The sequence below is a fragment of the Daphnia pulicaria genome, chromosome 5 (genome assembly GCF_021234035.1).
Source record: "Daphnia pulicaria isolate SC F1-1A chromosome 5, SC_F0-13Bv2, whole genome shotgun sequence".
Lineage (NCBI taxonomy): Eukaryota > Metazoa > Arthropoda > Branchiopoda > Diplostraca > Daphniidae > Daphnia > Daphnia pulicaria.
In genome coordinates, this window is record NC_060917.1 from 2213471 (window position 1) to 2239775 (window position 26305).

At 39.1% G+C, this 26305-nt stretch overlaps 4 protein-coding genes and 1 long non-coding RNA gene across 5 annotated transcripts; 1 reads left to right on the forward strand and 4 right to left on the reverse strand.

Annotated features, from left to right (window-relative positions):
• Positions 1 to 4444: 4444 nt before the first annotated feature.
• LOC124341279 lies at positions 4445 to 5793 on the reverse strand. Its single transcript, XM_046794314.1, has 3 exons — positions 5351 to 5793; positions 5186 to 5272; positions 4445 to 5100 (listed from the first exon to the last, which is right to left on the reverse strand). Exons 1-3 carry the CDS (start codon positions 5692 to 5694, stop codon positions 4779 to 4781), a joined length of 753 nt encoding a protein of 250 aa, XP_046650270.1. The 5' UTR covers positions 5695 to 5793; the 3' UTR covers positions 4445 to 4778.
• Positions 5794 to 6447: 654 nt separating this feature from the next.
• LOC124341271 lies at positions 6448 to 7747 on the reverse strand. Its single transcript, XM_046794297.1, has 3 exons — positions 7336 to 7747; positions 7140 to 7232; positions 6448 to 7071 (listed from the first exon to the last, which is right to left on the reverse strand). The coding sequence occupies exons 1-3, from the start codon at positions 7695 to 7697 to the stop codon at positions 6747 to 6749; spliced, it is 780 nt and encodes a 259-aa protein (XP_046650253.1). The 5' UTR covers positions 7698 to 7747; the 3' UTR covers positions 6448 to 6746.
• A 2850-nt stretch (positions 7748 to 10597) lies between these two features.
• Positions 10598 to 12781, reverse strand: LOC124341218. The gene is made up of 5 exons (XM_046794227.1): positions 11701 to 12781; positions 11577 to 11621; positions 11456 to 11509; positions 11215 to 11316; positions 10598 to 11141 (listed from the first exon to the last, which is right to left on the reverse strand). Exons 1-5 carry the CDS (start codon positions 12096 to 12098, stop codon positions 10784 to 10786), a joined length of 957 nt encoding a protein of 318 aa, XP_046650183.1. The 5' UTR covers positions 12099 to 12781; the 3' UTR covers positions 10598 to 10783.
• A 482-nt stretch (positions 12782 to 13263) lies between these two features.
• On the forward strand, positions 13264 to 14900 carry LOC124340697 (uridylate-specific endoribonuclease B-like). The gene is made up of 6 exons (XM_046793302.1): positions 13264 to 13306; positions 13380 to 13453; positions 13605 to 13680; positions 13806 to 13861; positions 14007 to 14205; positions 14274 to 14900. Exons 1-6 carry the CDS (start codon positions 13264 to 13266, stop codon positions 14789 to 14791), a joined length of 966 nt encoding a protein of 321 aa, XP_046649258.1. The 3' UTR covers positions 14792 to 14900.
• A 2333-nt stretch (positions 14901 to 17233) lies between these two features.
• LOC124341519 lies at positions 17234 to 17968 on the reverse strand. The gene is made up of 2 exons (XR_006918410.1): positions 17421 to 17968; positions 17234 to 17305 (listed from the first exon to the last, which is right to left on the reverse strand). It is a non-coding gene; the product is annotated as an uncharacterized LOC124341519 (long non-coding RNA).
• Between the last annotated feature and the right edge of the window lie 8337 nt (positions 17969 to 26305).

Below are 26305 nucleotides of genomic sequence, written 5' to 3' on the forward strand. Positions count from 1 at the left end.
AGGACCAGCACAGGAGCAGGAGCAGCAGCCAGCACACCCTTTGGGCGATCGGCAGCCAAAAGGGAAAGAGAAATAAGCGAATCGCATTTCTACATCTCGAGCGAAATGATTATTCTTATATTATTATTCCTTATTTTCGGCGTCCGTTTTCTTCTTCTTTGGCCGACCCTTTTCTCCACGCTGTATAAGTAGGTCTGCATGCGCTGCTATCGTATTATTATGATGTGCTTTATATCGTTTACATCGGTCGACCTTTTTATCTTTTCCTTCCAGAGTCTCTGATTCTCAGGATAGGGATTTGTTATTTTCGCTCGCCAGTCGCCACACACTTATTTATTTCTCGCTGGCCCAAGAGCATCAGAGAATAAGATGTTGAGCTGCCGCTCTTCTGGATTTATACTCGCTGGGATATACACAAGATGGACTGTATGTGTGTGTGTGTGTCCGTATATATATATACGGCTTCGTCGCCCAGTCAAGGCCTTATGTGTGCTGTTATAAGCGAAAAAAAAGGGAACAAAAGAAAAACTAGAAGATGAAGTTGAGTAAGACGGGGCGGGAGGAAGTCGGAAAAAATACGGAAAGATATGACGGAGGGAGGAAGGAAATAAGAGCAAATCAAGCACGATGACGGTGTGGCCTTGGCACGGATGGCACCAGAGCTTCTTTGCGTTAGCTGGATGTATATTCAAATGAGAATCGATTTGAGAATTCAAAGGGGAAATAGTCCCCAAAGAGAGAAAAATGACATAATTTCCCAATCGGCTTTCTATTATACTATACCATTGATATGTTACTATAAATACTAGCCCTATACTATTAGATTTACATTAATAGCCTCGAAATCCGATGGAATCGGTTTAACTTATTCAATATCGAGGACACAATTTCCTGACCATCGCCAAAATGTGTAACCTACTAGACGTTGAATAACTGTTTAGCGGAGTATTGCGGCTTATAAATTGCATGCGTCTTTCTTCCCTATATCAACGGGAGAAGACCCGATTATATAGTACACAAGAAAAACTTGTATCCAACAACGTCTATACGGAGGAAGCCACAACAAAATTTTCTCTTCTTTTTCAAAGAAACAAAAAATTAAAAAATAAATATGAATTTCCACGGAATGAGATAGCTGCGCTTGAATTATACAACCAAATTACAGGGCAATTCCCCCCCCCCCCCCCCAGCAAACAATAATCACAATGCAGCTATTTATGTTCTCTAAAATGCCAAAATAAGAGGATCACAAAAGGGATATGACTGGCGAGCGTCTCAGGTGACACTCTGGGCTTGCGTTCATCTTCATCAACGTGCGTCGTGAGTTAATTCGTTTTTTAAAAATAGCCAGACTGCTGCAAAAGGTAAGAAAAGACCCAAGCCGCCCGGTTGGTAATAATAACGAACCGTAAAGCCCCATGCAGCGTTATTATCAGCATGTTATATGATGTGAAAAAAGCCACTATATATGATAACATCCAAGCTTATTTCTATATAAACATGAAGGATCATCAGGGAAATGTCACATAATATATACAGTAGACATGTACATCTCTATATAGATATACCATAGATATATAGAATATAGAACCTTAGCCCTTCACCCAGCAACTTGATTTATTACATTTAGACGTAATAACGTTTGCCTACTGTTATATATTCCTCTCGGGTTGTATATACTCTAGTTTTCTCTCGCCCTGTTATTCACGATGGACTTGCGCTGCTCGTAGGCCTATTATGGGCGCCCCCCTCTATATAATGTAGATACGGGGATTACAGCACATAGAGGCCGGCCGCGGTGAATGATCTCGTGCAGCATATATCGCGTGAAGAGAAAAAAGGAAAACTTATATTATTCTTTTTCCTTGTACTCTCCCTGTCTTTTATTCCTCGCAGCGCTTATTCGTCTCCCTCGGCTGCCTGCCACCGAATCTTCATCGTTAACGAGCTCTCGTTTCGTGAGACGCTCGACGTTATACGATTTACTTCCGTATAATACGGCCTCCACACACATACGTATGTAGGCTATACTAGTCTGCCTGTCTTATACTCTCACCAAAAGTTCACGTCTATATATCGTCCAGCTTTTTTAGAGTTTCCGACTATTCGTTTTTATCCACACGGGTGCAATATACTAGATCCTGATGTGGACGAGTTGGAAACTTGGGGCTGCTGTCGAATATTATATCCTGCCAGGGTTGCGCTGGCGGCGGGCTATTTGAAAAATGGTTAAGATTCTCGTTGTCTATAACCGTCTTCATCTTACGTCATTCAAATCTACTGAACCGCGATGGAAGCAACCAGACCGGAAGATGAATACAATTACAGGATTATATAGCCAGACGCAAATAACGCGGATATGACTAGAGATGAACGTTTGCAAATATGTATAGCAGAATGGCGCAGGGCACACAGGACGAAGACATTACAGCTATATAATAATATAGGCAGATGAATCAGGAATTTCCAAAGGAAAATGAAAGAAAAAGGCCAGCAGCATATAATAATAATACTATTATGGCAGTCCTCCCGAAGATGACGAACAATACTGACGATGGAAGGGGTATCCAGCTGGTTCGATCGGGTTTGCCATCAATGGTCTACATCTATAATATACTGTATACATGTTCAGCAGCAGCAGAAATGCGGAGGCAGTCTATATATAGTGACGTGATTTCGTTTGCGTCTATATAATGGATAGTCGAGGGAGAGGACTCGGTCGGCTGGGTCCCCCCCCCCCCCCCCCCTTCAGGAGCGATTCGATTGCTGCAATTGACGCTCTCTTTACTCGAGTGAACGCCGAGCGGCAGAGCAGCAGAAGAAGCGAGTATGACGGACAGTTTTCGAGGAACCGACCGGCGAGGGGGACGCGGTGAAAGCAATCGCAGCCATACAAAAGCCTGTATAAGAGGTCGAATGTATCTAGAGTGCCCGCCGTCTGTGGGCTATATAGCTGCTGGCAGATTCAATCTACAGAATCGAATATCCACAAGCAGCGCAGCTAGGACTCTGTGTATAGATATTAGATATCCACGTATATACGTGGAATCGGAAGAATCTCATTCAGTCGACGTCAAAAGTGGACAACTTTATTTCTTTCTTCTTTCTTTTCCATTGGCAAGTATATGGGGCATGCATCACGCATCAGTTCGTGACAGCGCGGCCTTCATGCTGCTTCGACATATGCATCAGACGATGGATGCTCTAGGGGTCTTCTCTCCATCATCTGCAGCTTGTCCTGTGCAACTGCATACAATACAATCAACGCACACACACACGTGTATATTTTATATTTCTATGTGTGCACGTATACATACCTTTTTTTCAAACACCCGGCAGCCGTGCTGTCCGAGCGATCGATATATCAGCCCGCTGGCAGAGATGAGCGCGCGTGTTGTGTGTTTTTTTAAAAACGTGAAATATTATTTTATTTTTTAAACACAAGCACAGCAGCTGCTGTTCGTCGGGTCTCTTATCCATAGATGGCAGATTGAGCTGCATTTGGACATTGTCATTCGCGGGGGGTCTCCCCAAAAGATTTGATCGGTGCCGGGAATTTGTCAACTTCAATTTGGGCCACATTGAAACGCGCTCAAATAGTCAAATCCGATTAATTTCGTTTTTAATTACGTTTACAATTTTTTGAATTTTACAACTCTACTGGGGATAATCTTAAAAAGTTATTTTGAGCGTAAGAAATGCAGAAAATTCCTCGTCTGCTATGCGCTATTGGCTCCGCGCTAACGATGGCTAGCCTATAGATTATTGCTGACACGGTCGAGTTCGTCGAAGGTTTCATATCCCCTGAATTGGATACAGTCATCATCAGTTATTCTACAGAAAAGATGGCGACATTAAAACCTGTTTGGTAGGCTATATAGGTGTTATCTAGGAATGAATTTACTCGTTTAACGGTTCTTTTCCCTGGAAAATGTCTTCCTAGTACTGATCTCGTCGCGCATAACTTAAAAAGTGGAATGGTTAAAAGGGACCAACTATAGCACATTTGTTATTTCCTCTTGTATGAACGACAATGAAATATATTCTAATGTAGCAGAGAGAGGAATGTTGACCTTCTGATGTCTCAGCATATGTTGGCCTATTTCAATAACCTGAATGAATTCCATGCGCTGGTCACGCCCGACTTTGACAATCTCACGCAAGAATAATTTAGTGATCCCGTTTCCTCATTAGAATGTCCCTATATGACCATCGTTCCATCAATATCAACTGGCCGACTTATTCGGAAAAAATAATTCTTCCCATCTATTATTTTGAAACGGGAAAATAAGAATCTAACTTTCTGCGCTGTCGTTGATCAATCAGCATGTATAGTAGAGTGATGGGCAGGTGTTCTTCGACTTTCCTACACGAGTTGATTGATGCAACGTCGCAGTATAATGTATAGAAAATGGTGCGGAACCGAATAAGTAAACAAACAAAATTCGGTTGTGCTTTTGTATACAGTAGACATTTGAAATCTTTTCCAGTAAAATAATAATTACCTCCAAATTCCCAGCCATTACGATTGTGCAATTCCACTATACAATTTCGGTTATAATTGATTCAGAGCAGGATGATGGGTTTACAATAAATTATGAAATGTGTTGACAATTCACGCACAGTTATTTGAATATACTTTATACTGGCGGGTTAGTGATGAGGTCATGTTATTGGGTATACGACATTCTTTTGTTTAACGGATGCAGACAGAATTGATTCCGTTGCAGGATTTACCTCAAAAATGGCTTTTTTTAAATAGAAATAAATTCGTCAGACTAACACCGAAAGTTGTCACTGATTGCGCATTGGGGAATTGAGCCGGTCGTGGAGCAGAGAGGAGTCGACGTGGACACGGTAAGTTCGGTGATGGTTGATCTTCTGGTGACCGACCAATAATTTTGCAAGAATTGGCGTTGCAGATTGAGGACGGGTCGAGAGAATCGCCTGTTCATGGGCGTGGCCATGGACTTGAATAAATCGTTTGGTTGGAAACCCGGCTCAATGTCTCGATTCGGATTGCGGTACATCAGAACGTATTGCGGATCGGCAGCGCGAGCCTCTCGCTCTGAAAATGTTGGCAACTGGGTAGACTCGACTCTATATATCCGCCCAATGCAAACGGACAACAAGTCTTTTAGTATATAATCCAACTGTTTGCAATTAAAATTTAAAAAACTTTTACCGTTGAATGCGAGAGGGTAAAATAGCGAATTGATCGGCATAGTCCTCGTCAATCATAATTCCCTTTCCTCCATCAACTATCGCAAATCTGCAATGGATCAAAACAAACACAAATGAAATATAATGAAATAGAGACAATATTATAGTCTGAATGAAATTCACTTACGGTGATTTTCGTGAGGGCGAGACTGCCGATGGTCTTCCAGGTCGAGCAGGACGTCTGGACGGCCTTTCCGGCCTCTCCACGACGGAAGTGCGAACAACGCAAGGAGTGTCGGTATATTTGGTGCAAACGAGGGTGGAAGTTGAAGTGGTCCATTCCATGATCGTCTGTCGGGTAGGTCTGACAGGAATGATCAACGACAAAGTCATCATCTGCTGTCGAAGGCCTCCCTCCTTCGGCTCAAAGTCGTCGGCCGTGTAGAAGTCGGACTCCTCCATTTCCTGCTGGTCTATGCCAGTCGCGGCACTCACCACGGCCAAGATAAGCAAAGAAAGTGTTAAACGCATTTCGAAAGCACGCGACAGAAACTGAATATAATGGGCAGCTTGGACAAGCAAGACTCGGTCAATTGGCTGATCTCTTGAACAACAGACTGCTCAAGTCCCAGCACTCAAAGTCCGTATTTATAAGAGAGCGCGCGGAGTGTGCTAACCATATTCAAATCGACGTTGAGGATCAAAAAGGAATAATCGGTAAACTGGTTTGCGCGCTCTTCTCCGAGTTCAACGTCTCCCATCGGCCTTTAATTAAAACAAACTCCCGAAATATATACGATCAAGAAGGTGACACGCTTTTCCGTAGTTCTCCTTATTCCATCTAGGGAGAAAAGATATGGCGACGGAATTGAGTGGCCATTGTTGGAAGTTCAATATCAGTTGGACTGTCTGCTTGCTGACTTTTGCTGTGTCAACCGTGAAACTCGGTCACAGCAGCAGCGGTCGAGTCCAATCCAGTAAAATGGGAATTTTTGTTGGAAAGGTTGCCGTCATCCGTCAGTTGCGCGTACATTCCTATAAATTCGACCGTAGTGATTGAATTCTTCGTATAACTAAAAATAGGACTGAACTGGCAGTCAACTGTAAACCAGTTATGTATATAGCATGACATTTACCTGCACAGTGCTTCTTTTTAAATAATGATCGAATTATTATCAACCAATTATTTGTGAAAAAACACAGCGCAGATGCAAGCGCACCGACACACCCACCCCGATATCCCAAAATAGGAAGAAGCCCCAATAAAAATAGAAAAGAAGAACGTCAACAGTCTAAATTTTTCTTGTACTTTATTCGGCAACTCTTTTTTGACATCATCGTAATTATAAATGTTGGATTTTGCAATGTTGGATCAAGAGGAGAACACTGTAAAACACCACATTAAATAAGAATGGTTAAAAACGTCTGTATCGAATAGTCATCCGCAATTCATATTCGTGCGCACTCAGATGCTGATCAAATGATGACGAACGGGAATAAGAGAATAACTTCGCGCGTTGTATTAAATTCCGTTTCCCGCATTAATTGAGATATTATTTTTGATATTAAGTACATGCATTTTTCTAATCCCAAACACATTGTCTTGGGGGTTTCTCAGGTGGGCATTGCGGGAGTCTCCCGAGGGTCGAACAAATGGGAGTCGATGTGGAGACGTCCATTTCCAGGATAGTCGTCCTCCTTGTCACCGTCATCAAACTTTGCAAGAACTGCTGCTGACGTTGGCCATTTCCGGATGGAATCCGCCTGTTGAAATTGTCGGAACGGAATCCAGACTCAATAATGTCTTCAGCCTGTTGCTGCTGGTTGCCATAGTATCTCGAAGCCACCACCAGCAATTGAGGGTCAGCAGCACGACCCTCTCGACTTGGGAATTGAGTAGCCTCAACTCTGCAACAATATATAGAAAATTGTTATTTGATCGACCCACAAAGTTAACTTGATAAGAATGATAATACCCTTGCACAGCAGAGGGGAAAATGGGGAATTGATTCTCGTTATCGTCTTCCAACAACATGTTGAATAAATCGTCAGTTTTCGCTGGTCCATAGCTGCGGCAGAAATCGAAATCAAACACGATTAAGTTCATTCTCCAACAAGCAATTTAATGGCGAGAAAATCGCAATCAAGACATAGCCTATGTATATCAAATACTTTTGATTAGCCAGAGCGATTGGCGGTCGATTGAATCGCCACGGCCGTTGGGTTCTCCGTCGAACTGAGCACTGATTGCTGACAGACTTGGTGCAAACGATGGTCGAAGTGGAAGTCAACGTTTCAAGGATGGTGAGCCGGGTCGGAAGGTTCACCGCCGGAAAGACGAACGACATGGTCAACATCTGCTGGCGATGCGCATCCGCGTTATTGTTGGACGACTTGATTTGCTCGGCGTAGTACGGGTAGTTTTTGTAAGGGAATAAACTGAACGCATCCGACGCCCGATCTTTGGCCGCAGCGGTCACGTACGCCGTCGTGACAACGACAGCGATAGCCAGCAACGAAAGTTTGCCACGCATTTTGAAACGAGCGATGTAGCTTTTTGCAGGAGACTGTCGAGTCAACCATCCCGAGATGTTTGTTTTTATACAGCGACGGTTCCATTGGTATGCAGCAACCAGTTTGGGAGTCTATTGACATCCGGTAAATATCTCCGTGTTTCTAGCAAAATGCTTTTAGCTATATACATGCTTCAGTTTACCAACGTCCATCCAAGCATTTGGGATCGACAAGGTTGTGTTGCTTGATTTGCTGTAGCTCGATTTCTGTCGCTTTGCTCAAGGCAGACTGACATGCCTTTCGTTTGTAAACAAGTTTTTCACATTTTTTTTATTTTTTAAATTTTTTTTTTGTGATTATCCGCAAACGAAGAGATAGCTTTCTAGTGCATGATTTTATGACTTTTATATAGCTTCCTCACGTAGTCACGCTCTGTCCCTTCCTAGTACATATTATCTCCTTTTTAAATTTCGATGCTAACGTCACGATATTAGCCTTCAATGCCATACAAAAGTTTAATTTCTTTCGTGACCTTCCGTGACTTTATTTTAAATCGCACAAAGAGGCCAAAAAGAGGACTTGTTACAATTTTTCATTGTATGATACATGTATGCAAGTCACAAATGATCTTCGTGTAACTACAGAAACTTTTATTTCCTCTTACCAGTGAACGTTAATTTATTTTGGTAAGAGTTGATTGGACTCGCTGTGTGCTTAATAAAACGGTATCTATTATTAGACTCCTCTATCGTTGCAAATCTAACTTTGCCAATATTTAGTTGTTTCGTATTAATACGGTTTCATTCGATTTAATTTAATTTAATTTATTTTGGCTTTATTTTTTTGTTTATTTTATTTTGTTACTGAGTCATTTTTATTTTATCTTGTAATTCGCAATCTGGCAAATGCAAAACCGAGCCATTCCAGATTGCAGACAACAAGCATCAACAAGTAGCCGAACATCACATGAAACGTCTTTCTCAATTTTTGAGAGTGTGAAAAAACACTAGAAATCATTATCACATATAGATTATAGATTACATCAGATTTGTGCACTTCAACAACGGACATTCTACTACTTTGTCAGGTATGTTTTGTCTTCATTTCGTAAACCTGAGTTGGAATTATTTTGTAGTGTAAAAAGCTGGCAAAGGCAGACACAGACATAGCTTTCTTTCTTGTCGGAGGCCAAACTGAGGTCACCATGACCGAATTCGAAGAAAACCTGATGAAAATGATGGACGCATCATTTAGGCATCTCCAAGTTTTCTTGTCCAACACCATGCATGTGAACAAGTCACTTGGTGGTTCTCGTTTGTGAACACACTTCAATGCATTAAAGAATAGGAATATTTTATTTAGTTTTTTATTGATTGAAAAACTAGATAAAACTGAATATCATCTAGTTTATCATCTTGTTTAAGGAAAAAACCCAATATTTATTTCATTTTATTACGTTTTTTCAAAAAACCAAATTATTTCATTTCGTTTAATTTAGTTCTTGTCAAACTAAATTTGCAACTCTCCTCTTCTCTCTTTGCCAGTTGACGACCTTCACCTTTTTGAAGACTAGACAATATTTCAGCTTTAAAGCACAAGTAACAAGCTTTCTGGTCCAGTTTTCTGTAAAAGTATTTCCTAGAAAATTGGGAGTAACAAACTTGTACAGATTAAGTTACCTAATTTAATCTCTGTTTGCGGTTGTTCTGCTGCCCGTATATGTATGGTTATGTCACATGTTCTTTACGTTACGGAATCCCAGTATTGCATATCACAATAGAATAAGCTTTCTTTGTTTCGCTTTAAAGTGTCAATTTCCGTGCGATTTTTTCGCCAATTGGCATGCAATATTCAGTCGGTACTTTACAGCGGCTTATTCAAATGTTGGATTCGTTTTTCTATAGCGGTATCTTCAAAAACAAACCCCACCTAACCTTCTTCAAGGCCACTTTTATTACGCGGGTTGTCAATAGTCAATTCCTTTCACATTGACAATTTGAACCTGCTGTACTATCGATTTCGTGAAAAACGATACATTCTCCATTGTTCTAGCGCTTCTTACAGTTATTTTCCCATTGCATAATATCTCACTTTTCATCGAAATGGATAATTAATGCGTCTACCAAAATCCTAAAGCAGTATCTAAATCACAGACCATTTTTTGGTTTCGCGGAAGCAACATTATGAAACAAACAGCTCGAAAATGTTTCCATGTTTGGTGAAATGTAGATTTTTTTTTTCAAATCAACGTTAAAGCTTCGACTTAAAAAAGAGAAGAATCAAGTTTTCAAGAGTCGCATACAGGTGTGTTCGAAGGTTTTGACCAGCTATCGTGAAACCTGATTTTTCTTTAAAGATTCGTCTACTTTTACTATACGACGATGGACATTAATGAATGCACATCGCATACAAAAAAAAAAAAAAAAACACAAACCCATCCATGAGGAAAAGGATAGGCATTACCTGGAATTACCTGTTTTATTTCCTTTTTTGCTTGCCCTCCTTTTTCCGTGCGCTTATTTTATTAATATTACCTTTGGGCTTTGTCAGGGTTCGTGTTAGATGGTTTCAAAACGGGGAAGAATGTCAAGTTACGTATAGAGAGCCGCGCTTGTAAGAATTGAAGTCGGCGCAAGTCATTCGCAAAAGAACGCTTACAGTGTTTTTATGAAAACTTGCAAACGAATATTTCGAGTTCATCGCCGTTATAAGATTGCGTCTCGAGATCTTGCAAGATGTGAAATAAAAATTTATAATAGACTCACTAGAATAGAAATGCCGCATCTTATACGGACAGTGTCTCCGGCATGTAAAAATGGTTATGCATGCCACGTATTTCATTAGAATACCGATCGTCGTCACACATCATTTGTACCGTATAATGCAGTAACTATTTCCAATAAAAAGAATTCCGAGCATCTTCAGTCATGAGCTAAATATCTATTATACAAAACGCAATTTGATTTCGTTTGAGGGATTACAATAAATTATAAACGAAATGTTGCCGTAAAATATGCGAGTATATCGCATACGTTTGTGTTAGTGACGCATTTCAACGAGTAAAGCCTTTTTTTCTGTTCAACAGTGACGGAATTCTTCTTCTTCTTTATGTTTTTTCGCTTTTTTTCCCGCTTGGGCATTGTGGAATTCGGCCAGGCTCCGAACAAGTTGGGGTCACGGTGAAAATGTCAATTTCAAAAATCGTTGACTTCCTCGTAATCGTGAAAAACTGCTGCAGAAACTGACGCTGCTGGCCCCCATCACCATATCGCTTGTTAGCTGCCATGTACGGTTTTTGATATCGTCGACTGAATGGCGCAATCACAGGATCATAAGAGCCGCTTAGGAATCCGGACTCGATGTCCTGAGGTTGGTTGCCGGCGTACACCACCAATAATTGAGGATCAGCTTCCGGATTAGCAACACGACCTTCCCGGGGTTTGGGCATATTTGTAGACTGAACTCTATACAAACGAAAAAAAAAAAAAAATAGTAACGATACTCTGTATATGAAGATTCAGTCAAAGAAATATTTACCTCTGGATGGCAGAGGGAGAAATAGCGGGGAATTGCTCATCCTCATCCTCATCGTTGGCTGCTTCAACCAAAATGTCGTTGACTTCTTCGTTGCCCACAATTCTAAAACACATTTTTTATAAGAACAGATCGTGAATTAGAAAATCGAACGATAATATTTGAAAAAAGTTGATAACAAACGGACTAAAAGCTTTCGAGTTTAAGTAAAAAAAAAAACTAAAAAAACAAAACAAATATTTACTCTTGGATGGATGGGACGAGTTCTGGTTCTTCTGGTTCCTCCGGTCTCTTTTTACTTTAAAAATGTTTTTTAAAACTTTAGTAAGCTGACAATAACTGGTAATGATATTCAAGAATTTTACCTTGTAGAGGCAGAGGAATTGTGAACAGCCTCTTCTTCTCCGACTCTGTTATTATCCATAAAAGATAAGAAAAACGCAAATTTTAGGAATCTGGGCGATGATGGAATGAAAAGTGTCCATTTACGTTTCAACGGTTGACGTATTAGTAGCAGGTGCCGGGCGCGTTGGTCTCGTTGGCCTAGCTGGTCTTGCTGGACGGGAGGTCGACGACGGCCTTTGGCGAACGTTAGAACACCTTTGGGCGACAGACTTTGTGCAAGTGATGGTGGATGTTGACGTTGTAGATTCCATGACCGTTTGTCGCGTTGGAATGAAATATGATTGCGATACAGTGGATACAACTGTCGTCGTTTGTGTCACAGTTTCCCTCGCCGGCAAGATTAACGACATGGTCATCATTTGTCGAAGCGATTCTAATTCAGTGCCGTAGTAATTTAAAAAATCGAACACTTTTGATGGTTGACCCTTAGTGGAAGCCGCTAACATCGCGACAGCCAATAACGAAAGCGCAATCAAACGCATTTTTGAACCACGAATAAAGTGTCACGGCTTGAGAGCAAATGGGAATATTGGTGATGCTCTTTGTCAAAAGACTGGGCAAATTAGAGCATAGTGGTCCGTTTTTATGCTGTCCAATTCTACGTACGTAAACTAGTTTGACGAATTTACCTATACAGATGCCAGAATATTCACTTCGTTCGTCGTGCTGTTTATAGGCAAACTACGCTCAGCAATGGTAATTTGAACTGATCTTTAAGGGGAGCAAAGCAAACAGGGTTTTTTTAAGTTCACGTCTCCGGTCCGTCTTGTTCTGTTTTCTATTTTTTCAAAGTCACAAATAAAAAAGGAACAACGAAAAAGCGCAATGACCTAATATCCTTATATATAATCGTATACAAAGAATAAAACGTGACATTTCTCATCAGCTTAAAATTTTCGCAGGAATCCAGAGCATCCTTATACACTTTATAAAAACCTGTTGGTTGTCCAGCTTGGAAATTTCCCACATTCACGCCGTGTCCGGCTCCTCGTCCCTCCCAGTAATTTTTCAAACGTCAAACTTTCTTACCTGTGTTACACGTCTTGATTTTTAAGTAATTTTTTGTTTTATTCGACCAGAAAACATTCTAGAATTTTTCTATTATGTCATATAGAATTCGCTACAAAAATATTCAATTTTCTTGCCTTTGAAGGTACTACAAAATAAAGACGACACTGTGTAAACATTCAAGTTGTAATGGTTACAAGAAGAAAAATGCGGAAAAATGTAAAAGCAATTATTCCAGTTTATGATTAATAACACGTATCCTATAAATCATCCCTAAAATAGCATTCATGCGCATAAAAAATTTTATTTAAAAAATTTTATTTTCTTTTGACAGGGACAATGACCTCAAATGTTTCTCCTATAAAATCAACGAACATTAAAGCTCGCTTGCCAATGCCCTTCTACCGGTATGCGGAAGCGATAATGTGATGATTCACCGATTAAAACGACTAGCGCACAAGCGCAGCATTCAGCAGTGTATATCATGTCGATATGATTTACTTGAAGCGTCTTGAAAGTTGGTTGGATTCGTGCATACAAAAAATGACTCCAATGTAAGATAATTTTTTCGTCCAATGCGAAGATAATGTTTGATTCTATCAGGAATTATCACAGTCTATACACGTGTTTCGATCAAAAATGCAAGTCACCAAGTTAATGGGTCCTTACGTTTATGTTATCGGTAAAAATAATCCTTCAACTCATAACGATGCTTTGATTTTATTTTTTAATTAAAGTGATGTGTTACTATGCAGGCCTACGTGACCCTGTGTATAATGTCGCAACTGATAATAACCCGAATATTGTATATAAAGCGACGATTTCTTCAGTAAGAAACATCACTGAAAGCGGGAGCGACTCTCACCAAACAACTTATTGCAACCAAATTTGAAAGGTAAGTCCAAAGCGCTTATAATACAAATCCTCAATATTTATTAGTACAGTTATCTTTTACATATTTTGTGTAACATGATTTGCAGATGAAATTAATAGCTGCCGTCCTCTTTTTGGCTCTGTTTGGAGTATCATCATGTAATGCCAAAAGCCTTCGTGCCAGTAAGTTATGCACAATTGCCATTTTTGTAACTTTTGTAGTTCTCGTGTTTTCTAGAGAGATTGGAGAATTTCACTTTCAGAATCGTTTATCAACATGATGTTTTAAAATATTTTTTTGTACGAAGCTCCCATAACCGACGAGGAGCTGCTTGCCCTATCTAAGAATCTGCATATAAATGACGTAAATGGTGCTGTTGTCGAACTGGATCTACAAGCCAAAACTACGATAGGTGATCTGTCAGACAAAGCTCCCACCCGGTAGGAAGCAACAAGCATATACTAAGAATTTCGGACTAACCTAATTCGGAATTGTGATTTAATCGCAGGTTAATACCAGTGACCTTACCGACGTCTTCACCAAGCCTACATACGCTGCCGCTCAGGGTCTGCTAAACAACTACGCAAGGAACTATTCCGTCCAGGAAGAATTCACTCCGGAACAATTAGCCGAAGAAGTAGCTTTCATTGATTTGGTTATGGAGACTAGTGTGATGCAACTGCTCCATGAGTTTCTCGTTTCCAAAGGTACATTACCCTTGTCCTAGTATATGTTCCCAATGTTCAATTTTGACAGTCAATTATTACTCAAACAGGTTTTTTCACCGAGGATGTGCAAGAGTTCAAACAGTTTCTGTGGAACAAATGGTTCGCCCGCTGGTCTAAATACGTACCGGATGTTGTAGCCAGTGGCGGCTGGGAACACACCAACCTGGGTGAAAAGGGGAGCGACGGAATACTTTACGGATTCCATAGCTGGATTCACGTTTACAACGAGGAGCAATATGGTCACCTCAACTATCTCGGCTACATCGACGTGATCAAAACGGATAGCACCACTGTCATGTCCATACCCATCCTTTTGAATGGTAACCATGTCAGCAGTAAACCGTACACGAATTTGAACGTCGGCGCCAGTCCGGAACTTGAACTCGCTCTCGGCACCCTTTGCTACATTGCCCGCGATGGTGTCGACGCCCTTTGCGTCTTCCAGACTTCTGATGCCATCGAGTACGCCATGGACGTGCACTCGGTCGATTATAACGGATCGAATTACATTGAAAGTTCGCACACAAGTTTCGGGGAAGAATCAAACGGACGGTCCGTCCTGTGATTGCGCAGCGCAGGAACAACTGAAGCATGTACGGCACTCGCTATTCAGTGCAAGCGTTTTGTTGAAGTCAATTGATGTAAAAGAAAATAAATAAACAAACACGAATGTAGTCTGATATTAACGCGATCAGCCCTTCTTATGAGGTAATAAGAGAAGATCCGATAAGATTTACCAAGAAATACGCCAATTGTTAAGCATCAGAGATTGGAAAAGGCTGCTGATGGACTAGTGTTGCAAATAACTGAGCAAATATCACGTAATATAGCGAAGAAAGCGTATAATCTAATAGGCGCATTATACAGCACAGAGTATACTCGTCCAAGAAAAAAACAAATTTTTGTATTGCAAAATTCCCCAAGGTTTTCTAAACAGGCTTTCGTTTTTTTTTTTTTTTTACTGGTATGGTTGTAGTTGCCAATCGTCTCACTAGATGTCCACAAGCGAAAAAAAAGCCGGGTTCCCAAAATGTCGTTCACGAAACCACATGAAGTGTCGAACAGTCGTGAGTCGTATAGTTCATGACGGTCGAAGTGTTTATAAGGCTTTTTAAATACATTCAACATATTTAATAGTTTCAGAAAATGATTTGTGTTATCGTAGTGAACTTTCCAAAAACTTCCCTTGTATTTCTTTAGCCCCGTTGATACTAGATTCATAAACGTGTTGTTCCCATCTTACGCATGGATGGAACTGAAACAGCCCAGAAATGCACCAAACGTAAACGGATTTTAAGAAAGAATTGCGTACGTATTCTCACCACATAATCTACCAAACTGTTACCTGCTTTGGCCTTTTCCTTCATACATAAAAACAATTCCAATTACCTACAACACGTTGATGGCATAAATTTGTCATTCTTGGTAAGTTTGTTTCCATGAGCAAAGCTAATTCAGGCAGATGCACTGCTTGATGCAAATACAAATATGGTTAGAAATGTTAAGAATTCTACTGAAGGTAAATTCAAATGAAAATATTTATCTAGAGTTAATTTTTTAAAATGATTTAATAGCAGTAGACCTGTAATTAAAATATCTAAATGAATTTGAATTTTTTAAATTAAATATAGCTCAGTTAAAGTGAGTTTTTAGATTGAACCTGAAGCAAAGAAGAATGCAGGTCATCTAACATCACATCTGTATCCTCCATTTACGATATTCTTCGGTAAAATCTATTGCACTCCGGAGTCCGGAGCGCTCTAGTGTCAAAAGTGGCTATTGCACTCCGGAGTCCGGAGTCCTCTAGCGTCAAAAGTGGCTATTGCACTCCGGAATGGAAATATGTAGTACTTTCATTTGGCGACCGATGGCATTCTGTTTCTGTGTTTTGAAATTTGAATGGTTTAGATTTGAATTCTTTGGAAATTCAAATAAAATGTATTTATAACAATCATATATACTTGAATATCACTAATAAATAAAAATAGTCAGTGTATAGAAAGAACTTTTATTTCGTTATCGTTAACTTAGCTAGAGTACAATGTCCAACATTGAATCAGTACCTTAAAATTCAAATTGTAAATATAGTTAAGTGTCTTGCAACAGGAATAAAGTAGAATTTATAAACATTTCAATTCAGGGTGATATTTCTTGTTAACCATTTAAATTTCTCGCTCTATTTGCTCAGTGTAAGGATTTATACACGTTATAAACGCACATAGTGAGTCACCCTTTGTCGCCCCTTACTTGCCTGAAAGTCGAGCCGGAGTTCTCAGAACGGGGCTTCGAGGGGTTCTTAATCTTTGTGACCTTTAAACGCATCGACCAGCAACTCACTATTTCTGCTGATTGATTCACACGTAACGTGGGATTCAGCTATATTATACAGAGATCATTAAATTCAAAGTAATAATTTAGATTGTTAAACACGCTATAAACACACGACATAGTGAGTCACCCTCTGTCGCCCCCCTACTTGCCTGAAGGTCGAGCCGGAGTTCTCAGAACGGGGCTTCGAGGGGTTCTTTGTGACCTTCAAACGCATTGACCAGCAACTCACTATTTCTGCTGATTGACACGTAACGTGTGATTCAGCTGATTTCACGCTATAAACCATGCAATGCCCGTGTCTCTTATTCCAATAAACTAACAGCTAAACACGTCTTTCATATCTTGAAACAAAACAATACAAAACTAAGTTAACATGCCGTTGCAGTTTACTTTATTATAGTGAGAATATCAAAAGACATTTTAACTGAATTGTGAGTGCGATAAAATACTTGGTATTTTCGTGTTCAGTTTCACTCGGTGCTTTGTCATCACATGAATGAACTGACAATGAAAAAGTAATTGATTTAAGAGGGGAAAGAATTGGCACATGGTGCGGCGTCAATCAAAGATCCTTTAAGAGCGGAATATGGAAGCGCCTTGTCCTTTGATGATGGGTTGCTTTAGGTTCCAACGCCGCGGAGATAATCATAAACAAAGTTAACCACTCCTCTTTTTGACTACCAGTATTTTGTAACATCTATCTCCCTTATGTTGTAAAAAGAATATTCCTCGACGATGACGAATGGTTCTGTCACGAATGTAAAAAATAAATACCTTATTATGTAGTCTCATGTATACACACCCAGAATTGAACTGATTATGTGAAATATATTGTGTTACATTTGAGTAGAAAGTAAACCTACTGTTTTTGTTTATACACACTCAACTTCTTTCATTATTAAATGATATCGAAGAACATTCTTCTTATGTGATATAAAGTCATGATCAGGTCGTAAACGTAAAGAAATAGCGAAAACCCCTAATCCTGCAAACCTTAAAACTTTTATAGATGAAATAAGTAAAATCTCACTTTTCAAACATGATACATTTTTTTTCAAAATGTCAAACACTAATTTCTTGAAGGCATCAGGTTTGTTTTTCATTTGGGGAAATCTCAAAAACTCATCACATGCTGTTGACCTGTTGTACGATATTGTAACAAAGGTGAAACCACAGATCAGTGCATAACTCCCTCTTCTTTCACACTATAATTGAAGCTTGAATGAAAGACAGACTCTGAACTCAGGCTGAATGGTATTTATGTTAAACACAGAATCAGTCGTTATTTGCCATTCGTCGCCATAAATTTCCGGAGTGCAATAGCCACTTTTGACGCTAGAGGACTCCGGACTCCGGAGTGCAATAGCCACTTTTGACACTAGAGCGCTCCGGACCCCGGAGTGCAATAGGCGTGACCATATTCTTCTTATTAGTTGATTTAATACTTTGTATTTTCAAAATTCCTCAACTTCAACTTCTAAGAGACTGAACATTCTTCTATAAGCAGTTGTAAACAAAGTGAATTAGACAGAGACAAATTCAAAATATCCAACTAGAATTCCCGGCATAGATGTGGTGTATGTTTTATTGTAAAGTTTATACTAATTCTCCTTTTATTTCTCCTATAGGTCATGATCAGAACTATGGAAAACATTCTGTCCAGGGAATGACGCCTTAAAAGAAAGAACTGCGGTTGCGATCTTCAACAATCTTGCGTAACAATATTGCGTGAGTGTAATTTTAAAAAAAAATTTCTGCTTGTTATTATTTTTGTTTCTAATTTTAGTAACTTTAGCAAGTCTAGATTAGCTAGAGCAGGGATCCTTTTCATTTTACTGTTTTAAATTTTAAACATTTCTTGTTTACAACGCTAGATGGCTTTACGATTGCTTAGATTATTTTCAGCGTTCAAAAAACATTAGTTTCACTGTTTCAGTAACTTTTAGTCTTTTACTATACACAATTATTTTTTGTTTGCAAAACTTAAAAAAAAAATCATCGATGAATTCTTCGTCAACGTCAATTTTGTTATGACAAAAAACAGTGCATTAAGAATTCACCCCGTTAACGCTATTTCGTGTGCCCTGACACCCAGGATACGAATTACTTGTAATCTAAAATTGAGCGAAGATGGTGGACGAGAGTAGCAACCCAGAAGCTGCCCACCTCTAGAAGGCGTTGAGCGAAGATGAAATCAATGTAAATTGCATTTGGTCCGTGTCTTCCACTGCCAAATCAGTCGCTCTGCTCATATGGAAGCCCAAAACCGCCACTTTTTCAATATAATAATGATTTTCAAAATATCATTATATAAAACAGAAAAGAATATATAAAAAACAAATTCAATATTTTTTTTTTTTTTTTAAATGAGGTGTGTATTCGCCGAAGGCGAATGTTACCAATTTATTGTCATAGGCATGGTAAAATACAAGAGTCACATTATTATGAAGAAGAGATAAAATAAGGATAAGAGAGGAGGATGGGAGAAGAGAGAGGGAACCGAGAAGAAAGATTAGGCAGAAGATCGAAAGTAGAACTAGAATTCTGGAAAGTGAAGCGGAGCGGCACGCGAATGAAAAACTGAGTAAAAAGAATAAGAAGACTAAAAAGAATAAAAAGACGCCGCTGCCGACCCCCCAGATAGTCCGGTGCGACGAGATGCTGATTTGGATGTCACCAGCACCGCGAAGCAACGGACGACTCTTACGGCCACGGTCCGGTTAAGGCGCCCGCTAGAGCCTGAGGATGAAAGCAGGGTTAAAAGCGCCAGAAATTAGGGCACGAGAGACTCATGCGAAACAAAAGAGCGGCCAAAAAGCACCTAAGAGACGAGTAAAAAGAATAAGAAGACTAAAAAGAATAAAAAAGACGCCGCTGCCGACCCCCCAGATAGTCCGGAGCGACGAGATGCTGATTTGGATGTCACCAGCAACGCGAAGCAACGGACGACTCTTTCGGCCACGGTCCGGTTAAGGCGCCCGCTAGAGCCTGAGGATGAAAGCAGGGTTAAAAGCGCCAGAAATTAGGGCACGAGGGACCCATGCAAAAAATGTACAGAGTACCAAAACGCAACTAAGAGAAGAAATAAAATATAAAGAACTGGGAAAAGGTGGGAAAAGGTTCAATTTAATTCAATATAAAACTGAAAAAAGTATTATATAAAAACCAAAAAGAGTGTAATATAAAAAACAAAAAGTTGATATAAAAAGCAAAAAAAGTCAATATAAAACCCAAAAAAAGTCAATATATATAAAAAATATTCAATATATATAAAAAAAAATTCAATATAAAAACTGAAAATGTATTATATTAAAACCAAAAAGAGTATAATATAAAAAACAAAAAGTTGATATAAAAAGCAAAAAAAGTCAATATAAAACCCAAAAAAAGTTCAATATATAATCCAAAAAAGGTCTATATAAAAACAGCAGCCACCTAGCGGTCAAAAGAATCACTTCGTGCCACATCTCCACCCCCTTTATAACCAGTTTGAATCCAGTAGTACAAACGGGGATTCTTGCGTGATAAGCGCGTATTTGAGCATTTATTAAATCACATAATTAAAAACGAGCAATCGCTTAAATAACGCTACTTAATGCGCGTCGCTCTAAATTATTATTTTTTAAAATGTAATTCGAAGTAAAACGACTGTGGCTGACTGCGGCGACTGGTCAGACGAGTAACGCGAGCCCGTCCGTTTTTTCCAGCGGTTATCGCTGGTCCGTTTGCTATTTTAGCGCTACCGCCCGTCCGCTGTTTTCGGCGGCTCATTATAAGCGAAAAATAATCCATTCAAATGTTTTGCGCTAAGCGCGCGTTGCGCTAGCGATTGGTTTGCAATAAACTTGCGCGCGATGCGCTATATTTAGCGCAATTCATTGCATCTCATTTTTTACGAAACGCGCAAGCGCTTCGTTAATTAAAGTAAATGGTTCCGGAAAAGAAAACCATTGCGCGACTGGACGAGTAGCGCGTGCCCGTCCATTATTTCAGCGCTTATCACGAGTCAGTTTACTTGTCGTAGCGCTTATCGTCGCCCGTCCGCTGTTTAATAAGGCGACTCGCTGTGCACGGGTTATGCGCGTTTTGTAAATAATACGCATCTTGCGCGCGACACGCTAAATTTTGAGCATTTTATTTAATCTTTAATTAAAAAACGCACAAGCGCTTAAATAATTTGAGCGCTTATTTCTGGTTTTTCAAGCTGTGTTAGCGCTATCGCCCGTCCGCTGTTTTCAGCGGCTAATTATGCGAAAAATAATTAAAACACATTTTCATTCTAGATCTAGCGCTAAATAAACGCGCATGGCGCTAGTGATCTATTTGCGATTTACTTGCGCGCGATGCGCTAAATTATTTAGCGCAATTCATTCAATCGTAGCATTTTATGAAACGCGTAAGCGTTTCGTTAATTTAACTAAATGGTTCAGGAAAAGAAAACCATTGCGTGACTGGCTCCATTATTTCAGCGCTTATCACGAGTAAGTTCGCTTGTCGTAGCGCTTATCGTCGTCCGTCCGCTGTTTAAGGCGGCTCGCTGCGCAAAACAATGTGCAATACGCAAAACAATGCGCTGCGAAATCGTAAACTCGCTTATGATAAACTTAAGATTAACTTGCGCTCAATGCGCTAAATAGTCGGATTAAGTTCATCACATAAATTACGAAGCGCGCATATAATTTGCTAAAATAAATATTTAGCGCTAGATCTAGCGCAAAATATATTGACTTCATTATTTTTCGCGCTAAATATTTATTTTTGCTAGTTATTTGCGTTTGTAAATTATTTAATGAATTTAAATTCGCTAAATTTGACGCATTGCCTGCAAGTAAATCTTTAGTTAATTATTAGCGCAATGGGCGCTTAAGAAAGAAAGCGCTACATCTAGCGCGAACTATTTAAAATGTTTGGCCCAGCGAGCCGTATAAAACTTTGGACGGGCGACGATTTGCGCTAATAAGGTAGCGAACGGACTCGCGACAAACGCTAATATGATGTACGGGCGCGCGCTTCTCGTCCCGTCTCGTCCATTTGCGGTAATCGTTTACCCTTTCGCAACATTTTATTAAAATTAACGAAACGCTTGCGCGTTTCCTAAATAATGCAATGAAATAAATTGCCCTAAATATAGCGAATCACGCGCAAGTTTATCGCAAACACATAGCTAGTCCCACGATCGCTTCGATAGCGCTAGATCTAGCGCGAAACATTTCAATTAATTATTTTTCACGCAATGATCCGCCGAAAACAGCGGAAGGACCAGCGGAAATAGCGGACGGGCTCGCATTACTCGTCTAACCAGTCAGCGCAGTGGTTTCCCTTTGCATTCAATACAAACAAATAATTTAGAGCCATTCGCATTAAGTAGCGTTATTTAAGCGCTTTCGATTTTTTAAATATAGGATTAAATAATACGCTCAAATTGAGCGCATATCGCGCAAGAAGCATTAAACATTTATTTTAACGCTTGCGTGTTTCGTAAGTTATAAACGGACTCGTGACAAGCGCCAAAATTATCAACGGGTGTGCGCAACTTGTCCAGTCGCCGCAATCGTTTTCCCTGTCGCATTTATTACTTTTATTAACGAAGCGCTTGGGCGTTTCGTAAATAATACAATGAAATAAATTGCGCTAAATATATATTTAGCGCATCGCGCGCAAGTTTATCGCAAATCAATTGCTAGTGCAACGCGCGCTTAGTGCAAATCATTTGAATGGCTTATTTTTCGCAAGCTTATAATGAGCCGCCGAAAACAGCGAACGGGCGACAGCGCTAAAATAGTGGACGGACCAGCGATAAGCGCTTTAAAAAATCGGACGGGCTCACGTTACTTGTCTGACCAGTCGCCGCAGTCAGCCGCAGTCGTTTTACTTCGCTTGACATTTAAAAAAATAATAATTTAGAGCGACGCGCATTAGGTAGCGTTATTTAAGCGCTTGCTCGTTTTTTTATTTTGTGATTAAATGCCCGTTTGTACTACTGGATTCAAACTGGCTATAAAGGGGGTGGAGATGTGGCATGAAGTAATTATTTTGACCGCTAGGTGGCTGCCGTTTTTATATTGAACTTTTTTGGGATTATATATTGAACTTTTTGGGGGTTTTATATTGACTTTTTTTTGCTTTTTATATCAACTTTTTGTTTTTTATATTATACTCTTTTTGGTTATTATATCAAGCCCCTTTGTGGCACCTTCGAGATTTTAAAAGTCTCTTTTCGTTTTTTTTTTCTTGATTAGGAAATATAAAAATTTAGTATTGGTATTGTTTTCTCTGTTTGTCATCTTATACTCTCACTGTTGCGCCTCTTGTGTGGAATATAATTCAGTATTTCACAAGATGAAGTAAATAACAAACGCCAGAAGCAGAATGGCTGTCACAGATTACCGTCGTCTGCTAGTTAACAATCAACTGAAAGTCAATCTGGGTGTCTTTTTCTTTGTCAAATATCTCGTGAACCACAAATAACGTAATGCAAATTTAGTCTTTTCGGTTAAACGGAAAGTTCTTCTTTCATTTAGAGGTGGTTGCATCCTCTAATTTTAGAAGACATTTTTTTCCTATATTTTAGAAGTTTCCCCTTTTTTTCCCTTTTTTGCTCCCAATCTCTCGTTATTTTCGCTAATACTTAAAAAATTTAGTCATTACCTATGTAAAAAGTCATTTTACATCGAATGGGATTAGTCGCGTCGCGATCGGAGCAGCACGAAAGCGTCATGGTCCCGAAAACCCCTTCGACCAATCACGAATCGCCCCAATTCCCCAGGGACCTCTCACAGTTAATGGTATTTGGAGCGCTGTCTGAACTTTTGTTTCTTCAAATCTCTCACCCTTAAAAGGCGGTAAGCCTTCGGCTTTTTAAAATAAGAATTTTAAAAATCTCTCAGGGATAATACTTTTTTCAGTTTTATATTGAATTTGTTTTTTATATATTCTTTTCTGTTTTATATAATGATATTTTGAAAATCATTATTATATTGAAAAAGTGGCGGTTTTGGGCTTCCATATGCTCAGAGCCTGATTGAAGTGATTGACGAATTTGGTAAATTGGTCCACCCATCAAATTGTGAAGTTCCCCTGATGGATTTAGTCGTAATAATTTTTTAAAAATTGTTATTGTTGTTGGCTGAGACACTGAAGATGACATCTGGTGGCCAGGTTTGTCTTCTCAGTTGTTGGTCGTAGGCTAGCCCTTTAGCCACTACCTTCTTGAGTTCTTGGTTCTTGGTTAAGTTGAATCATGGGTTCTGAGAGAAAGGGTCAGTCGCTATTTTCATTTATTTGTGGTTTTGATGTTAGCTTAATTAGCTTGATTGCCACTTGTGACTTGTGAGGCATTTCTTAGAATGTGATGGGTTTTAGTTGGTTTGGGTTGGCGGTTCGTGAGCTTGCTATTATTTTTGGTATAATTGATTCGATTACATTCTATTGCATGTGTAGTGAAAGTGGCCTGAAATTGTTTAATTTCATGTTTTATTGGTAGACGAATTTTGATGCAGAAAGACTTGGAAACCATGCTGTCCACCACGTCGAAAAGCTGAGTAACATTATGTGTGTACAATGGTAAAATTAACAATTAAACTGATTGAAATATATGTGGATCATAACATTTGTAATGTTTGATTGCAGGCACCTCTTAATAAAAGGAACTGAAGCCATCCAATCGTGCAGGCTGCATGGAAGTCGCATTTACCTTTGCTGTGAACATCATGAACACATACACTATTTGAAGGTGACAATCTTATCCAGTTCAGATTTTACAATTAAAATGTGATTAAGCTTTGCATCCATTGGTTAGTTTTAACATTTTGGGATTTTGTCAAGTCAACAGCTTTTTCTTTCAGTCATGTGTTCTGTCATGGATTCTTTAAAGGGGAGTATTTGTTATAAGCAAGAAAGGCAGATTCCGAAAGAAGTTTTGTTTATTTGTTCCACTGTAGAGTATCCTTTAAAGTTTAAATGAATTTGTATTTAAATCTTAAATAAGTCATCTAGTTTATGAAAATTTATTAATTTAAGTTTCCATGATAGGTATATAAGATAATATTGCCATATATAATATTTGGGTTGAATGTTTGAAGTGATATAATTTAGCTCTTTTTTTTTTTTAAATTTCGTACGGCATTTCCAATTATGCTGAAGATTAATTTTACTTTGGTTATAGGTTCATGTTTACGTAGCAGTGGTGTTGCTGTCCAATGTGGTGTTTTGTAGCAGCCTATGGTGGTGAAAGATATCTGCATCAAGTTGGTGTTCCTTGTGCATCCAAGGTGCTGGTTTTGTGCTACAGAAGTGACATCCAGTATTGTGTTTGATTGCTATTTGTGTCTTTGCAGTTTACCTTTATATATTGAGAAGGAACAAAACAAAAGTAATACGGGAAGGTTTATGTCAAACAAATAATAAACATGTCCGGGATAGGGGAATGAGGAGGAAGTTGGGGTTGGGTATTTGGTTATGATTTACTAAAATAAGTGAGGTATATTTTTAATGAATATGCAGTTCTTGGTGATAAAATCTGTTGTTAACCTATACCTTCCCTACTTTCACTTACACATCCATTCCTCAAACCCTACAAGCACTAACATCAAATCCCACATCTACTCACGTCCATTCCTAAAACTCCACAATATCCAATATCAAATCCACAAAATTATTGTATATCTATAATCATATTTATATATAAATAAATTAAATAATAATATATATAAATTGTGTAACCTATATTTAACTTGGGACATATGCAAAATAAACAATTCATTAAACAGAGCGTCCGGTTCAAAACAATTTTTCTTGTGCGAGGCTATTTAGAAAGTAATCTGCCACCTAATTTGACAAAAAAGTGATAGTTTGTTTTCACGGAAATAATTAAAAAATTTCTAGTTCAACAATCGCATGTAGAAATTAGCATCTAGTCTACTAGTGCAAATTGCGATTCTTTAAGGATTAATTTAGGGGACGTGTTAATAGCTATTGTGGGTAGCTAGAAAATTGAACTAATCCACTTTTTCGTTTTTTGGTTTTAGATCACTGTTTTTTAGATTTTATTGTGATCTCTCTTCAAAATATTCTAAGCGAATTAGTTCAATTTTTTAGCTACCCACAATAGCTTTTAACACATCACCTAAATTAATCAAGCTTAAAGAATCGCAATTTGCACCAGTAGACTAGATGCAAATTTCTACATGAGATTGTTGAATTAGAAATTTTGTAACCGTCTGACGCAATTTCCGTGAAAACAAACTATCACTTTTTGTCATATTGGGTGGCGGATTGCTTGCTAAAACTCGCACATGCAGTGTCGGCGTAGATCCAGGGAGATTACCTGGAAATGGAAGAGAAGAGTGCGAGGCAAGTTTTACTGGGGAGCGATTAGTCATACTAGGCTTCCGGGTTAGACTCATGACCCTCAGATCATGCGCCTTCCAAGTCCCCGTTCGACCAGAGCCCTCCCCTCCTCCTGGTTTCACAGCGGGTGAGTGACCACCGACGGGCGTTGGTTAATGGTTAGTTAGGGAAACGGGGCCACAGAAAAGAAGGGAGCCCAGATATGAACTTGTAATTTATCTAACTACACAATTGATCAGTCTTGAATTACAGCATTCTTTCCTCAGTTTCACCATCCGATGGGTCAGTCTATGGAAAGGTGGCGACGGATTCAGGAAATTTAAGTAAGATTTTATCAATAACGAGGCGTAGAGAAACAAGTCAACAAAAAACAATGGAGAGCACTTCAAAAATATTGAAT

Bases quoted from the DNA above. Each gene is read 5' to 3' on its own strand.
- LOC124341279 (XM_046794314.1), bottom strand. From the start codon at position 5,694: ATGCGTTTAACACTTTCTTTGCTTATCTTGGCCGTGGTGAGTGCCGCG. The intron at 5,273-5,350 runs GTAAGTGAATTT...GATCCATTGCAG, and splicing joins TCGCCCTCACGAAAATCACC to ATTTGCGATAGTTGATGGAG. The intron at 5,101-5,185 runs GTAAAAGTTTTT...GCGGATATATAG, and splicing joins TTACCCTCTCGCATTCAACG to AGTCGAGTCTACCCAGTTGC.
- LOC124341271 (XM_046794297.1), bottom strand. From the start codon at position 7,697: ATGCGTGGCAAACTTTCGTTGCTGGCTATCGCTGTCGTTGTCACGACG. The intron at 7,233-7,335 runs GTATTTGATATA...TTTCTGCCGCAG, and splicing joins ATCGCTCTGGCTAATCAAAA to CTATGGACCAGCGAAAACTG. The intron at 7,072-7,139 runs GTATTATCATTC...ATATTGTTGCAG, and splicing joins TTCCCCTCTGCTGTGCAAGG to AGTTGAGGCTACTCAATTCC.
- LOC124341218 (XM_046794227.1), bottom strand. From the start codon at position 12,098: ATGCGTTTGATTGCGCTTTCGTTATTGGCTGTCGCGATGTTAGCGGCT. The intron at 11,622-11,700 runs GTAAATGGACAC...GGATAATAACAG, and splicing joins AATACGTCAACCGTTGAAAC to AGTCGGAGAAGAAGAGGCTG. The intron at 11,317-11,455 runs GTAAATATTTGT...AATGTGTTTTAG, and splicing joins CTCGTCCCATCCATCCAAGA to AATTGTGGGCAACGAAGAAG.
- LOC124340697 (XM_046793302.1), top strand. From the start codon at position 13,264: ATGCAAGTCACCAAGTTAATGGGTCCTTACGTTTATGTTATCG. The intron at 13,307-13,379 runs GTAAAAATAATC...GTTACTATGCAG, and splicing joins TCCTTACGTTTATGTTATCG to GCCTACGTGACCCTGTGTAT. The intron at 13,862-14,006 runs GTAAATGGTGCT...ATTTAATCGCAG, and splicing joins AGAATCTGCATATAAATGAC to GTTAATACCAGTGACCTTAC.